This window comes from Rhincodon typus, chromosome 21 (assembly GCF_021869965.1).
Source record: "Rhincodon typus isolate 14 chromosome 21, sRhiTyp1.1, whole genome shotgun sequence".
NCBI lineage: Eukaryota > Metazoa > Chordata > Chondrichthyes > Orectolobiformes > Rhincodontidae > Rhincodon > Rhincodon typus.
In genome coordinates this window covers 43,075,470-43,089,672 of record NC_063352.1, presented here as the reverse complement: position 1 = coordinate 43,089,672, position 14,203 = coordinate 43,075,470, and the positions used below count along the sequence as shown (strand labels likewise).

At 39.0% G+C, this 14,203-nt stretch overlaps 1 protein-coding gene across 1 annotated transcript in view; it reads left to right on the top strand.

Moving 5' to 3' along the window:
- Nucleotides 1-2: 2 nt before the first annotated feature.
- Nucleotides 3-14,203, top strand: part of meiob (meiosis specific with OB-fold) — a 48,855-nt gene continuing 34,654 nt past the window's right edge. The window contains exons 1-5 of the mRNA XM_020529601.2: nt 3-111; nt 482-559; nt 1,854-1,911; nt 7,043-7,174; nt 9,579-9,651. Coding sequence (XP_020385190.1) covers nt 488-559; nt 1,854-1,911; nt 7,043-7,174; nt 9,579-9,651 — 335 coding nt within the window. The 5' untranslated portion in view covers nt 3-111; nt 482-487. The remainder of the gene's footprint in view (nt 112-481; nt 560-1,853; nt 1,912-7,042; nt 7,175-9,578; nt 9,652-14,203) is intronic.

Below are 14,203 nucleotides of genomic sequence, written 5' to 3'. Positions count from 1 at the left end.
ACCGCGGGCCGGCACCACAGAGTGTGCGGGCTGTGTTCGAGAACGTTTAATATCGGGACGGCTGAAAGAAACATAGAAACAAATCAAATCCTCCAAACACACCGATTCCAGGTGATATTGGGTGACGCTAACAGGACGCTTTCCCCTTCAGTGATCCCTGAAGTCGGCGAAGCTGTTGGAGCGTCGAGTGGAGCGCGTGAACCGCCACGCGCCCGGTCCGTTAACGGCAGGAGCCGCGACTCACACCCGCGCCCCTCCCCCACACACCAGGTCCTCTCACCCTACCCCACGCACACCCACACAGCCGCTCCCCTCCCCCTCCCGCACTCACACCCGCTCACTTCCCCTTCCCCCACTCACACCTGCTCCCCCCACCCCCATACACCAGGTCCCCTCACCCTCCCCCACTCCCTCCCTCCCCTCGGTTATTTAAATTTGTTGAAAATGTTTAGAGTCTGAACTTATTATTTGTGAATTACAGGATAAGATGATGGCTTTTGGTTCCTCTGGCCAGAACTTGGTTCCAATTTCTGATCTTCATCCAACCTCAGCACGACCTGTAGGTACTAATTGCAGCACGGCCTTGTAATACTTTAAATCTATTCCATTCACATAGGATTTAAAACACTTGCTTGATAGGACTTATTTATCAGTGTGTATTTAAGCTTGGTCCAAAATGTTCCCTTCTTTCTTCCTGTTTCCAGTACAGGAGACAGCTGCAGATAGCTTTTGTTTGTTGATCATTCAACACAAACTGGGGAAAGCAATCCCATGTTTCAGCTGTGATGTGTAGACATACTTTTGCTTGTTAAAAATTTCACCTTGTGGAAAATAATGTGTTGTCTTTTTTGCATTATATTAAAACATGAGTTAATCTTCTATGGCACTATACAAGAAGTCAAGTCTTCAGATGAAGCAGGGTTAAAGGCTGGGGTAATTAGACTACCTGTAGTGCATATGTTCACAGTGCAACACTTTATAATCGTCTATTCTTTCCTAATTTTTCAGTTTCTATTTTATGTTCCTGTGTTTCCATTTTTGTGGAAAATGACCTTGAAATCTAGGTTTTTAGATATGTTTACCTACATAGTTTCCATTATGAGTAGAAATAGAAATTTCTAGTGGGAACATTTGACAGTACTTTGTCCTTACTGATAGGGTTGGATGCCGCTTGTTGCTGATCAACAACCATCTGTTTTCCACTTGCACTAAAATTAAAATTACCTGATGATTTTTAACATCATGGAAAAAAAGATCCGTTTAGTGTTTCACTTATACAGTGTCAGTCTGATACTAGTAACTATGGGGTGATCCATAGCTAATAAAACCAAAGGTGTACTGTTGGTTGTGATTCACTTTATTTGCAAGAAGAAAGCTGCCTGCACCTGTACAATGAATTGGTGAACTGAACTCTGCCTCCTCAGCAATTATTTTTAAATATTTGGGAATTGGGTAACAATGCTTGCTTGTGCCTTAACATTTAGCATGTCTTTTTATTATTCAGGAGATCCAAAGTGCCAGGGTTCACAGTGGTTTAGTCATATGCCACACTGTGTGTTAAGCAAAATAACACAAAATGTCTTTCTGAAGATGGGATTAGCACTGTTTGTCTTTACTGCATTCAGGTATCATCAGGATTTGCATCAAGTTGTATTGTCGGTTGTGTCCAGAAATACTTTTCTGGCATACAAGTAACTATGCCACTGCAGCCTCCAAACAATACATGGGTGTCAGTAAACCTAATAATACACTGAATGGTACAAAACTACACTAATTAATGGTTTAACAAAAATTAATATTCGATATTGACTCCTTGTAGTATTAAACACAGTACGTTATTTTATTCATTTCAGAATGTGGCTGGAATAGTGATTGGTAAAATTGATGCGAAAGGATTTCCAGACCGAAAAAGTTGAGTATTTGTGTTCTTTTTTTAAGAAAAAAGGTTGTATAGAATCAGTTTTTGGTTGATTTACAATTTTCTGGCATTTGCAGAATTCGTAATATTATTGACATAAAAATTAAAGTTTATTCAATATTATATATGTATGAATTCAATCTATGATATTGATTCAGAAGCCTGTTACCAGTTTCGGTGAGTGAAAGTGCAAGCTACTGCTGTAACTAATTTAATAAATGCATAGTTTTCTCTGTAAGGAGCATATGATGTTCTTGTAAAATGTAATGACAAAAATGAATATTAGCCGTGACCTTTGTGTTTGTTAAATTGACAGGCTGTCTAATTTGGACAGCTTTGTACTTTTATGTAGCATTTAATTGACATGTCTGTTGATGCATGACATACTGTTAGATCTAACATTGGTAACCTCATTGTGTCTATGTTTTAAATCAACCTATTTTTAATCCTCTTGTAAGTATTCTCATGTTAGGAAAAGTAAAGCAACTGAAGATAAATATGAATACATTTAGGTATTTTGGGCAACTTATCCAAATCCAGTTTCCATGTTTAAATTATTGTTCAGGGCAGGGTGCGTGTTGTGCTGACCTCATATTTTCAGTTGATCTTTTGCCTGTTTTGGGGCTAGCTTTACTGGTGTATTCATAGTGCTAATCTAGCTACATTTCCATTGTTACAAATTGCTTATTTTCTCCACATTTCGGTCTTCAACATATGCAATTTCACCTCATTTACTTCAAATATTTATTCCTTCTTGCACTGCTTGATCGCAATTAGCAATTTTCTGTGGTTTTCACAATTTTCTATCCAGATCCAAGTCACCCCTCAAATATGGCTCTTAAAATGCTTTTTCGTGAGACTCATGCTATATTTTGTCTGCTCGGTTCTATTTTCCAGTTCAGAAGGTTGTGCGTTCATCTAACACATTGTGAAGTGTTCAAGTTTTCTTCTTCTTATCTCTGATGAGGCCAATATTAAATGAATCGTGGCAGCCTCAGTCTATTTCTTTATAATGAGGCTTCACAATCCAATATCAGCAAAATACCAGCACTTGCAAAGAAACAGAAAATATGATTTGTGAGGAAAATGGAACAGTTCACATTGGTAGCATAAGGAGTAGTCTTCACAGCTTGGGCATCGTGTTATAGCAGAGAAGAGGAGAGCTTTGCTCATTATGGTTATCACTACTACACCTGACTTCTCAGTGTCCTTAATTGTTTTTGCATTGAAAAACCAAAGCCAGCACCAAATGCATGGTCTTTTATCAGCATTGCTTCAGTAATTTGTTGACTGAGCTTGTTTTGTCAGAGGCATTCATGGTTTGAAAATATTTTAATCTATTAACATCTACAAATATATTCAAAATTTTCTCCAGATATAACCCATTAGACATTTTCTCATACTTAATAATTCTCCCATTCTTGCAGTATATTTAGGTAAAAATTCTGCTTATTATTTTGTAATTTGTGTGATTACTTGCAAAGATCTCTACTAAAATTCATGAAATTGAACGTTTTTGGTTTAAAATGCAGCTAGACTACTTGGTTGACACTGAAAAACACACAAGTTTATTTGTTAACATAATATGACATGTTTTCTAATTCATTGCTGAAGAGCTCCTTTAGTGACCATTAATACTGTGTTAGGTTAATCGAGGAAAATTATTTGTTGCACTTAGGTGTTACACCAGAACCCCCACAAATCTGATAAACAGAGCATGTGTTGCTAACCCTTCATAGTCCTGTGCACTACACCATCTGTGTTACAAAGTTCTGTGAGATGTTAACTGAAAGGGAATAAAGAAAAAGAGAAACCTCCAGTTCAAAATGCTTCCATGTCCTATCTATGTAAAAAGTACTTTAAATTTTATTCTCTGAAGTGGAAGTATTATATTTATTTCTCTTTATTTTAAATCTGTGGAATTTCATCATTTGAGTCTTCGGTCTTTGCAAGCAGTTTTTCTATCTTTGTCAGTAATATGGTCATACACAATGGCCATTTCAGGGAACCACCCAGGTGAATTCAGAATTCAAATAATCAGATCTTTGAAGTGGGAAAATAGATGTTGCTGTACATTAAGACACTGTCATTCTCAGCAATCTTGTGCATCCCCTGGTGGTTATTTCAGGGAAGCATTGCCAGAGGTCTGAAAGCCAATCAGTCAAAGTCTATACTCTTGGGCAGTCTGAAGAATTTGAAGATAAATTAAGGAAGAATTTCAAATAATAGTTTTGGAAGTAATCATCTACTCTATATATTAAAAGATAATATTGCTTTATTTCACTTAATGTAATTTGTGAAGATCTTTGAGAACAGTACTGAAACAGCATTGAGCCCTAAACGTGTTTCTACGATAGGAAACATAAATGTAGTTGGGGAGTAAAATGACTGAACAGTGACTTTACAACAAATTCATTATTATGCCGTTGCTTGGTAATAGTCAATACTTAAAAAAAAAATACAGAAAGTAGATTGACACAAATAAAACTGCAGATGCTGGAAACCAAGATGGACAAACAGAATGCTGGAAGAGCACAGCAAGCCAGACAGCATCTGGAGGAAAAGAGCAATCGACATTTCAGGTGTTACCCTTCTTCAGGACTGGATCATCCTAAGTTCCAAAACAAAATCTGTTGATGTCGGTTTAAGAAATACAAAGTACTGTTTATTTCACTTTATTCCTAATAAAGTCATTTTAGTTTATTTTTAAAAATAACTATAAACAGAACTTATTTTAAAATAATTTTCTCTCATTTTAATTGAGGCGCTATTACAATATTAGACCTGTTTATTGTAAACGGCACCCTGAATTTTCTTTAACATGGTTAGCACATAGTCACTAAAGGAGCTCTTGCCTGTTAGTATAAATTTTTCTTCATAAATTTGCAAATGTTAGATTTGACTGTACAAAATAAATATATGTAATTGCTCATGATGAGTCTCAAGATCTATTTTGTAGTGACCAGGTGCATTATATCATGTAAAACACACAACTGCTTAAATCTCAACTATGGTGCTTCAGTACACAGAATACACATAGGTATCTACTCACTCAGGAATTGAGCTCCAAATCATTGCCAGCTTGCCTGAAAAATATGAGAAAACGTGCCTTTCAGCAAAAACCATGAAAATTAAGGTCCTTTTCCATCCACTTCCCTGTACCTGCCCCAGAGGTTAAGATCAGTAGTGAGATCATGGAAAACCGGAGCCTTTTGTTTATAATAGGACTACTGTCTTGACTAAGGAAGACGCAGATGTCACAATCTATAACGGCCATAAATGTGTCAGCTCAGCCTTTGGCCAACTGAAGAAAAGAATATTTGAGGATCCTTGGTGATCCTTGTTTATGTTTTGGTGACTTGGAAAAGCTACATAAGCACCTCAAAGCACTGGAGAAGTGCCACCAGTGAATTCCTCCAAATCTAGTGGCAAGAAGGGTGGTCTAAACCAGACCCTGAAGCAACTGTTCTTTTCAGAACACTGTTGCAGCTGGAGACTTCCAGGAAAATAGGGACATGATTTTGGGATATCCTCAAAGCATTCCAGAAGAGATCAAACATACCAAAGGACTCATGACAGATGTATGGCTTATGACCAACAAAAAACGGAAAAAGCTCATTCTGAAAGGCATGAAACACATCAAAAGACTTTGCCGTGAATGTGTGGAAATGCAGTCAAGCATCGGGGAAGGCATGTAAACCGAATTAACCAACCTTCAAGCACCACCTTGCATGTTGCAGAGACTGTGGGTTGTTATTCAACTTATCGGCCATTTCAGAATCCAGCTGAGCAAGAATACAAACAAGTCAGCTATGATCTCAAGGACTGCCAAAGTAAAAGACCATGTTATGCAAAATATATTATTCTTCTGTAAATGTTAAGTTGATGTCCCTTTAAGGCCAACAGGTTAACATGCTGCAATTAGGCACATTTGTTAGAAGTGTTTAGAATAATGAAAGGACAGGGAAACTGGAAACAGCTCTGGAACAGATTTTTCACTGCTAGGCCAAGAATCCAGTGTTTGGACAAATTCTGGGTCTTGACTCTGCACCTGAGCTGCTTCACAATTGCAATGGGATTTTCAGTTCAAATGGCCATATTGCCGAGGAGACAAACATGGAACCCAATTACAGCCAATAAGTATGAGGCAGAAATTACCTGACTGGCACAGCTGTAGTGGAGGTTGCTTTGCTAATTTGAGCAGGCAGCACCTCGCCAGGCTGAGTTTGAATGAGACTGGCCTAAAATGGCTCTACATGACCATTAAGGTGCACGTTCAAATATGTTCAGGTGTGCTGGAAAAGATGTTGAAAATTGAATTCCATTCCATACAGCTCCTTGGGGCCTTTAATAGGAGGAAAACTCCTTCCCTGCCCCCTCTCTACTATTAGTCCAATGAAAACTTGAATTGTCTTGGAGGAATAGGGGTTCCAACCTGGGCTTTGGGACCACAATTTTCTAAGCCACACTGCACTGAAGTCTGAATTCATGGTCCTTTGTAAAATCCCATCCCTCATGTTAAATTGTAGAAATTTGGGACAGAAACAAGAAACTTTTTTTTACACACAATACCGAGACTGTGAATATATTCCAAGGTAGTGAGAGGAGTAGAGATAATTTAAGTATTTCAGAACACTTAAAGTAGATGGTTGAAGCAAAGGTGGAGAAAAGCGAAATCTGAAGAGTAAACACCAACAAAAACTGGTTGAACTGAAATTTTGTGTTTTACAATTTCTATGTAATTAGAATAAATAAAAGTTGATGGGAAAGCTTTTCTCTACATATAAAGGTGCTTGAAACTTCCAGAATCCTCCTGAAGGAAGGGAGAAAGCAGAAGTAAATGGCTTTTCTCTTTACTAGTTTAAAAATTGTGATGTCAGTGTGTATATTGTATTTTATTTTTATTCACTCACGGGACATGGGTGTCACTGGCTGGCCAGCATTTGTTTTTATTGCCCATCTCTCGTTGCCCTTGAGAAGGTGGAGGTGAACTGCCTTGTTGAATTACTGCAGTACATTCAGATGTACATTGATAGTTTAAATCAGTAACAATCTAGATATTTACACGTTGTGTTAGAAGTACAAATGCATACAATTTGGTAACATTTTGTTTACTTTCTTTAGACATTGGAACAGAAAGATACACTTTTACTTTCACAATTCGGGATTGTCCAGTTTACTTCATCAATGTAGTTTCATGGGGGAGAGAAGAATATGTAAGAGGGCTCTCAAACAGTTTCCGAATTGGGGACTGCGGTACGTTTTAATTAACTGACTCGCTAATAAAATAAACCTCAAAACAGAAATATTTCATAGCATGTGTACTTTTCACATGTATGTTGCATATTATTTTGAAGGAAACGTGTACCATTCAAACAATGTGTTAAATGATCCATATGCATATTGATTTTCAACAATTTAGTTCATCCAAGACACATACTTTGCTTAAAACATCAGTCACACTCTACTCCAATTGTTTTGTTAGTTATAAATGCTAACAGTCTTTAAGTTTAGATTGTCAGACCCTTAGGCCCTTGATAGTTAGTCGAAATGTATTTTCTACTGTATCAACCTTGCCCCCATTACCCATAGACTTCATGAAGAAAATGATTTGTTCTTTGAAATGATTCCATATACATCAATAGTCCTAAGATGTTTATCCAAATGTCCATTTTTCAGGACAACATGCAGTTTGCATGTTTTGCATGCTTTTCGGACTATCAAAGAAATGAACCCATGTTTTACTGAGGTGTTGATGTCTGCATATATCAATAGTTCTGTCAGCCTGAACAGTGATTGTTGACAACTATATACCCTTCTAGGAGTCAGAGAACACAAATAAGGAATAGGAGCCCATGAATCTGCAACTTGCTGATAATTTGGGAGTTTTAGGAATGCTGGATATGCTTTCGATTGGTATCTTTAGTGATAAATTCTAGTAATCATTTTATCAAATGTTTGTGGTGTTTTTTAATTCCTGTTTTACAGGATTATACACTGTGTCTTAAGTTATTGCATGTTTTTTGTTATTTTGCCTTTTATCTATTGTTTATACAGATTACATCAATAAAATTAGCTTTATGACTGTGCAGTTTTTAAGAGCTTAGATTCAAACCAGGAGTGACTTGAAGCTCACTTTCATGTTGGTTTGGCTGACTTTGGCTGTGTGTTTCTCTGAAGCCGGTCATTCTGCATTAATTAGGGATTAGCAAAATTCCAACTCTTGAATGCTGACTACAGGAAATAGAATTGTGAAAAATAATCTAATTAATACAATACATTCTGGCCTGTCAAAATGCAAACCGGTTTACAGTTGATTTTTATCATGTTCCTGGAACTGTTAACTCATACCATTCTATTCTTTTATAGTTTTTTTTTGCTAGACTTTTAACTGCAGATTTTGATGCCCCCACACCATATTCTAATTTTAGAGTATTTTTAACTCTCTTCTTATTGAGGTAATTGGTTACATGGTCTGAGATGTAAATTTGACTAGATATCCTGATTTTCAGATAGTCACTGCTCAGTAGCACCATGTGGAGTTCCCACTGCAGCTGACTGCATGGGAATTGCCTGAAAAAATGAATTTCCAGTGGGCAATTGCACTCCACTTGGAACCCTCCAAAAGAATCAATTAGACTCTCAGAATTCAGATTCAGATTGGGCAGACGCTGGAAGATGTGTGCCAGAAAATCGTGCAAGTCCTAACCATTGGATCCATGTATGAAATGCCATGAAATCTTGAGTTTTCAATGAGCAATTTCCCTGCTGATCTCGAGTCAGAGAATCAGGATGGGTCCGTGGTATTTATCAGATAGTTAATCAGGAAAAGTTAAAGAGTCAAAGGTTGATTTAACACCTGGGCAACTCCACAACTGACTCCACACCCATCAGTATCCCCTTACTCCTCAACCAATGTCCTTCTATCCCCCAAACTAGACCCAACCATCCCCTGACCACCTAGCTCTTGCTCCTCTGACCTGACTGCTAAACTGACCCAACAGCACAGCTCTCCCCCACTAACCTGCTTAATCCCTACCCTGATCTGATTACCTTCAGTGACCTGACTACCCCGCCCCCTTCCCACTCAACCCAATTACAACCCCAATCCAACTATGCCCCTGACCACCTGACTGCTGCCCTCTCCCAGAACCACTCTGATGGTGTTCCACAGATGAAAGAAATGTGCTCATTACAATGTCAGGAGAACCCCTTGCGCACAAAGTTTTTGCCACTGCTGCTTGGAAGACTCGGGCCATAATGTCATGTAAAAAGATTTGATATGACATCTCTTTCTGAGACTTAGTTTAAAGTTATGGAATGAATACATAGCAATGTCAACTTTTTATATCTTAAAGGTGTGAACAGGATATTGGGCCTATTTTAAAAGAGGGATACTGTGATAGTACTACTATTTTACATGTATTTTGCTCCTCTTTAGAGCTTTTGGACTTTTCAGTCATATTATCACAAAGTAGTTCTTTGTTCTGTCAGTAAGCCAATCCTGAGTTTTCCACTGGTTGCCTTTTAGGGACCCAAGTTTAATATACTAAGATTGTTTTCCCCCCTCACTTGGTTGACCCTCTTTCTTAATACAGTATACAGAGCTTCAAAGATAATGTATCTATGTACTTTATAATTTGAAAATATTTTTTGCTAGTTGTAATTGAAAATCCACTAGTACAAGCCAAGGATGTGGAAAAGGAGGAAAGATTCAGTCCATCTACTTCAAGGTACATTCAGAGTTATATCTTCCCTAGTCAATTCTAATATGAGTGCATGATGCCCTCGAATGTGATTTAAAGTGTTCAGCTGTTACCACTTTAGATATAGTTTCTGGTCAAATATAACTAAAATATTTGTGATACGTTGTCTTCAAAATACAATGGCAAGGGAGAGAGGTGAAGAATGATGGAAGCTGTTGAAGGGACCCACCAAACTGAAAGAACACCATCACCACATTGGGATGTCGTTTTGAATTCACTATGTCAGTTCCACAGTGCTGTCTGATCTGCAAGTTCCATTTTTAATAAGTTAGATCTGCAGTGGCTCTTTATGGAACAGAGCATTGTAAATTGTGGACATTTACAAACAAAAAAACAAAGAACAATACAACACAGAAACAGGCCTTTCAGCCCTCCAAGCCAGCGCCGACACGTTTTGCTCTTCCATACTAAAAGTGTCTTCACTCACAGGATCCATATCTTTCAGTTCCCTTCCTGTTCATGTATTCATCCTGGTGCTTCTTGAATTCTGCTATTGTGTCTGCTTCCACCACCACCTCTGGCAGCGTGTTCCAGGCACTCCCCACGGTTTGTGTGAAAAATGTGCCTCCCACATGTCTTTTAAACTTTGCCCCCGCACCTTGAACCTGTGTCCCCTAGTAATTGACCACTGCACCCTGGAAAAAAGCCTCATACTTTCCATTCTATCTATGCCATTCACAATCTTAGAAATTTATATCAGGCCGCCCCCCCAGCCCTCAACCTCCTGCGTTCCAATCTATCCAACCTTTCTTCATAGCTAAAATACCCCTAACCAGGCAACATCCTGGTAAACCTTTTCTGTACCCTCTCCAAAACATCCACATTGTTCTGGTAGTGTGGTGACCAGAACTGTACACAATATTCTAAATGTGGCCTAACTAAGGTTCTATAAAGCTGCAGCATAACTTGTCTATCTTTATACTCAATGCTCCTTCCAATGAAGGCAAGAATGCCATAGGCCTTTTTTACCAATTTACTTACCTGTTCTGTCACCTTTAGTGATCTGTGGACCTGCACGCCCAGATCCCTCTGCATATGAATACTCCTAAGGGTTCTGTCATTCACTGTATAACTTCCATCTGTACTTGACCTTCCAAAATGCATCACCTCACTTTTGTCCAGATTAAACTCCAACTGCCATTTTTCTGCCCATGCCTCCAACTGATCCAAATCTTGCTGTAACCTCTGACAATCCTCCTCACTACCTGCAACTCCACCAATCTTTGTATCTAGTTTGATTAAATGAACACCTCTGAAAAGTGAAGACTAAGAAAATCCGATTATGTTTTTTGGAAGAGTGACTAATATAGTAGACAAAGAACTGTAAGTAGATGCTTTTCCAGGGAGCATTTGATAACATCTCTTGTAATTCACTGCAAGCTAAAATTGAAGGCAAATATTGACCTAGCTAGGAAATTAATTGAGCAGCTGTAGAGAGAGAGCAGGGTCAATAGGCAGATATATGCATGGCTAGAGGCACCTGCTAGTGTCCCAGAAGGATTAATGTTTTATCCTGAACTATTCATCATATTTATTAACAATGTGGATGACAAGATAGAAAATTACATATCCACCTTTGTTGATGAATAAATTTAGGTGACATTGTAAGCGGTATAGACAGAAACATAAATTTACAAAGAGATATTGATATGTGAAACAAATGGGTAAGCTTTGGCAAATGGAAGATTAAGTTTCACCCTTCCTCAGCTATCTTTAGTTCTAATGAAGGGTAACTGGACTTGAAATGTTAACTGTTTTCTATCAACAGATGCTGCCAGATCCACATTGTTTCTCTAGCTCTCTGTTTTTGATTTTTGCAAATGGTAGAGTGAGACATTGGTTGGGTGTTAAATCATTACTTTGCATTGTCTATACTTGGGAGAAGGAGGATATAAGTACAGAATTTGGGAAAATGGACTGTGAAGTTCTTGAACAGCTTGAAATAAGAAGCAAGGAGGATTTGGAGAATTTGGCAGATTTAAACGTGGATCAATATCCAGATCGAAATGAGTTCCATCCGAGGCTGTTGTGGGAGACAAGGGAGGAAAATACAGAGAGATAGTAAGAACTGCCAGTGCTGGAGTCAGAGATAACACAGTGTGAAGCTGGAGGAACACAGCAAGCCAGGCAGCATCAGTGGAGCAGGAAAGTTGATGTTTTGGGTCGGGACCCTTCTTTTTCTGAAGAAGGGTCCCGACCCGCAACACCAACTTTCCTGCTCCTCTGATGCTGCCTGGCCTGCTGTGTTTCTCCAGGAAAATACAGAGGCCTTGACTCAAACTTTTAAATCGTCTCTGGCCACAGGAGAGCTGCTAGAGGACTGGACAGCAGAGATTGACCAGTGAGTCTAACATCAGTGTTAGGGAAACTATTGGATAAACCAGTGAGGGAGAAAATTAATCTCTAATTTAGAGAGGCACAGTTTTGATCAGGGACAATCAGTGTGGCTTTGTCACTGTGAGGTCATGCTGAATAAAAATGGTGGAATGTTTCGAGGAGGTGACCAAGTTTTGGATGAAGCTAGGACAGTTAATGTAGTTTATATGGATTTCAGCAAGGCCTTTGATAAGGTCCCACATGGGAAACTTATAAAGAAGGTAAAAGCCCATGGGATCCAGGGTAACTCAACAAGATGAATCCAAAATTGGCTTTGTGATAGGAGATGGAGGATGGTGATAGAAGACTATTTGAGTGACTGGAGCCCTGTGTGCAGTGGCATACCATTGGATCAGTGCTGGGTCCTCCATAGTTTGTGATATTCATAAATGATGTAGATGAGGATGTAGGAGGGATGCAGATGATAAAGCTTGACTGGGTTGTTGATAATGAGGAAGAAGGTCTCAGCTTAAAAGAGGATATAACTGGCTTGGTCAGATGAATAGGCAGATCAGTGGCAGATGAAATTTAACCCTGATAAATGTGAGGTGATACACTTTAGAAGAAGCAGCAAGACAATGAAGTACTCAATGAATGGCAAGGCAAGGGAAGCTCAGAGGAACAGAGGCTTTTCTTAGAGACAGAAAAAACTACAGATGCTGGAATCCAAGGTGGACAAACAGGAGGCTGGAAGAACACAGCAGGCCAGGCAGCATCTGAGGGAAACGAGCAGTTAACATTTCAGGTATAACCTTTCTTCAGGACTGACAGGAGCTGAGAAAGGTCACGTGGCTGTAGTAGTGGGTTTGTTTCGTGGTGTGGTCAAAGGGCTGAAGAGGTCACAGCAGTGTGGCAGTGAGAAAGTGACTCACTGAGTTCACGTCTGAGGGAGGCAGAGAACTTCTTCAAAGTGGGCATTCCTTGAAGAGACTTTGCAGTGGTAAAACTTAGTTAGAGACAAAAAACTGCAGATGCTGGAAACCTAGGTGGACAAACAGGAGGCTGGAAGAACACAGCAGGCCAAGCATCATCTGGAGGAAAGGAACAGTTGACATTTCGGGCATTACCCTTCCTCAGGACTCAACAGAGGTTTTTGTCTTGGGGTGTTTGTCCAGATTCCTGAAGGTAGCAGGACAGGTTACTAGGGTATTTAAATAGACATACAGTAAACTTATAAGACCATGGCGTCATGTTGGACCTGTACAGAACTTTAGCTAGGCCATGGCTGGATAACTGTGTGCAGTTCTGGTCACAACATTATAAGAAGTACATGATTGCATGGGTGGAATTCAGACGAGATTCATCAGGATGTTGTCTGAGATGGAGCGTTTCAGCATTTCATGAAGAGGAGCTGGATAAGCTCTGGTTGTTTTCTTTGGAACAGACAAGGTTGAGGGGGAACCTGATACAAGCGTAGAAGATTATGAGGAGCATGGACAGGGTGAATAGAAAGCAGCTGTTTCCCTTAGTTGAAGGGTCAGTAACAAGGAGGCATAATTTTAAAGTAAAAGGCAGGAGGTTTAGAGGGGATTTGAAGAAAAACTTTTCCACCCAGAGGTCGTTAGATGTCTGGAATGCTCTGCTTGGGAGGATAGTTGAGGCAGAAAACTTCACAACACACAACTAAAAAGTAGGAGCCGTTTTATTTATGTTAAAGTAGGCCTAATTAATCCTTTCTAAATCACAACCAATAGCATAATATGCGATGTGTCCGAACTCTGGTCCAGGTATTCCATAATCAAACTCCTAGTTATCCGGGTAATGTATGGAGAGTTCATAGTTAGTCTTGGGCAGGCTGCATAGTGCGTGCTCAATTTCTGATTTATTGTCAGTAAAAGTGATGGTCATCTACTGACCTCACTAACCATTGTCTTATGATTTGATCCTTAAATTGACAATGATCCATGGGCCCATCCTCTTCATTATGGTTTATTTTAGTTATTTTTGTGACATTTTTTTGCCAAGATAAGAGGATAGTTTTTTTTAACCTATTTCTTTTAGCAATAGAAAGTATAGTATCAAAAGCCAATGATTGTTCGTGCTTAACATCCCAATTTTCGCTTAATGATGCAAGTTTCTATTATATCAGACACTTATCACTGACCATTTATTCATGCTTCAAGCCAGTTAATTTCCTATAATC